We start from the raw sequence: 2,534 nt of genomic DNA on the forward strand, positions 1-2,534 counted from the left end.
CCTGCTGATTCTGCTGCTGCACCTGGCGTGCAGCTGCATGCCGTGCTGTGTTCCGCTGCTGCTGAAGCACCCTTACCTCCGGGTCAGCGTGTGCAGCCGCATGCTGTGCTGTGTTCCGCTGCTGCTGGAGCACCCTCACCTCCGGGTCAGCACGTGCAGCCGCATGCTGTGCTGTGTTCCGCTGCTGCTGGAGCGCCCTCACCTCCGGATCAGCACGTGCAGCCGCATGCTGTGCTGTGTTCCGCTGCTGCTGGAGCGCCCTCACCTCCGGATCAGCACATGCAGCGGCATGCTGTGCTGTGTTCCGCTGCTGCTGGAGCACCCTCACCGCCGGATCAGCACGTGCAGCGGCATGCTGTGCTGTGTTCCGCTGCTGCTGGAGCGCCCTCACCTCCGGATCAGCACGTGCAGCGGCATGCTGTGCAGCATCACGCAACTGCTGCTGCACCCTCACCTCCGGGTCAGCCCGTGCAGCAGCATGCTGTGCTGTGTCATGCATCCGCTGCTGTGCCCTCACCTCCGGGTCAGCACGTGCAGCTGCGTGCCGTGCAGCGTCCTGCTGCCGCTGCAACAACCGTAGTTCAGGAAGGGCTGCCGCACGCTGTGCAGCTTTCTGCCGCCGCCATCTCTCCCGTACTTCTGCAGCAGAAGCATCAGCACCCTGGTGCTGCCCCTCCAGCTGTGTATCTGCAGCAGCTGCCTCTGCGGGCCCCGCTGAATTTATTTGCATGGCTGTCTGCTGTGCTGCGGCATGCTGCTGCTGCTCAGCTGCACGGCCCGTACTCAAATCAGCGAACGGACGTATTCTTCCACCACTGCGGAAGCCGTCCGCAAGCGAGCCCAACCGGAGCCGTTTCGAAGCAGGCGACTGATCCGACATGAAGGCGGACCCGGCGAAGCGAGCACGTATACTAAGTAAGCCGTTAAGGATACGAGGTTGTGAACGGCGAAGAACGCGAAAAAAGCAAAAAGAAAGAGCAAAAAACTTGAAAATATTCCGGCACAGTGACAAGGGGAATTGCGAGCATCGTCAAAGCTTACAAGCGAAGAACGGCGCTGTATGAAGCGCGTACGGCATTCATTCTGTTGTGAATGGCGAATAACGCGGAAAAAGCAAAAAGAAACAGCAAAAAACTTGAAAACATTCCGGCACAGTGACAAGGGGAATTGCGAGGATCGTCAAAGCTTACAAGCGAATGACGGCGCTGTATGAAGCGCGTACGGCATTAATTCCGACGCGGAATTGAAGCGCATGAAAGAAGCGAAAAGAAAGAGCAAAAAGCTCGAAAGTACTTCGGCACAGTGGCAAGGTGAATTGCGAGCATCGTCAAAGCTTACAAGCGAAGAACGGCGCTGTATGAAGCGCGCACGGCATTCACTCCGCGCACGTCCGAAGCATACGAAGCATACGAAGCATATGTGCGTATGCACGTATGGTGAAGTGCGTGTGTTGAAGTCTGCACGTTGAAGTTTGCCATCTGCTAGCGCTGCATATCGCATATCGCATAAGACGCATATGTGCATATGAAGCATATGAAGCACACGAAGCATACGAAGCATATGAAGCATATGAAGCATATGAAGCATATGAAGCATATGAAGCATATGAAGCATACGAAGAAAAAAAAAGAAAAAAAACGCGCAAAAAAAAGACGCGCGCGCGCTGGTGATTGAACCGGCGACGTGGTGGACAGATAGAGAGACGGACGGAGGGACGGACTAGAGCGCGCTGTTCGCGCGGGTGAGCCGTAGCTCCGTCGCTGCGTGCGTTGCACGGCGGTTAAGGGCGTACGTTACGTTACAGCATAGCGCGTACGGCATAGCGCATACGATGCGTACGGCGTGTATGTCACACACGCATTTCGTAGGAAAATTAAGCCGGCAGAGCCTAGCACGCAAATTTAGCCTGTCGGGCAGTGTGAAGCGCTCGCGCGGGAATCGAACCCGCGTACGGCATTCATATGAAGCGCGCATCGAAGTATGCGCTAAAGTGCGCGTCGAATTCCGCGGCTAATTGTACGTTGAATTGCGCGTCGAATTGCGTGGTTAGAGCTGTGCGAATCGCGCTGTATGAAGCGTGTACGGCATTCATTCCGACGCGGAAGCGCGTTTTTAAACGCGCATCAAATTATGCGATAAATCGCGCGTTGAACTCCGCGGCTAATTGTACATTGAATTGTGCATCGAATTGCGCATTTAGAGCTAGGTGAATCGTGCTGTATAAAGCGCGTACGGCATTCATTCCGACGCGGAAGCGCGTTTTGAAGTGCGCATCGAATTGTGCAACAAAGCGCGCGTTGAATCCCGCGTCTGAATGTACGTTGAATTGCATATCGAATTGCGCGTTTAGAGCTATGCGAATCGCGCTGTATGAAGCGTGTACGGCATTCATTCCGACGCGGAAGCGCGTTTTGAAACGCGCATCAAATTATGCGCTAAAGCGCGCGTTGAATTCCGCGGCTAATTGTACATTGAATTGTGCATCGGATCGCGCATTTAGAGCTGTGTGAATCGTGCTGTATGAAGCGCGTACG

At 55.0% G+C, this 2,534-nt stretch overlaps 1 protein-coding gene across 1 annotated transcript in view; it reads right to left on the reverse strand.

Annotated features, from left to right (window-relative positions):
* VOLCADRAFT_100956 (uncharacterized protein) overlaps positions 1 to 2,534 on the reverse strand; it is a gene marked incomplete at both ends in the record, with an annotated part of 13,891 nt that overhangs the window by 11,061 nt on the left and 296 nt on the right. Inside the window, 4 exons of the mRNA XM_002959438.1 lie at positions 77 to 139; positions 203 to 265; positions 329 to 391; positions 455 to 517. Of these exons, the coding sequence (XP_002959484.1) occupies positions 77 to 139; positions 203 to 265; positions 329 to 391; positions 455 to 517 (252 nt within the window). The remainder of the gene's footprint in view (positions 1 to 76; positions 140 to 202; positions 266 to 328; positions 392 to 454; positions 518 to 2,534) is intronic.

This window comes from Volvox carteri (genome assembly GCF_000143455.1).
Source record: "Volvox carteri f. nagariensis unplaced genomic scaffold VOLCAscaffold_249, whole genome shotgun sequence".
Lineage (NCBI taxonomy): Eukaryota > Viridiplantae > Chlorophyta > Chlorophyceae > Chlamydomonadales > Volvocaceae > Volvox > Volvox carteri.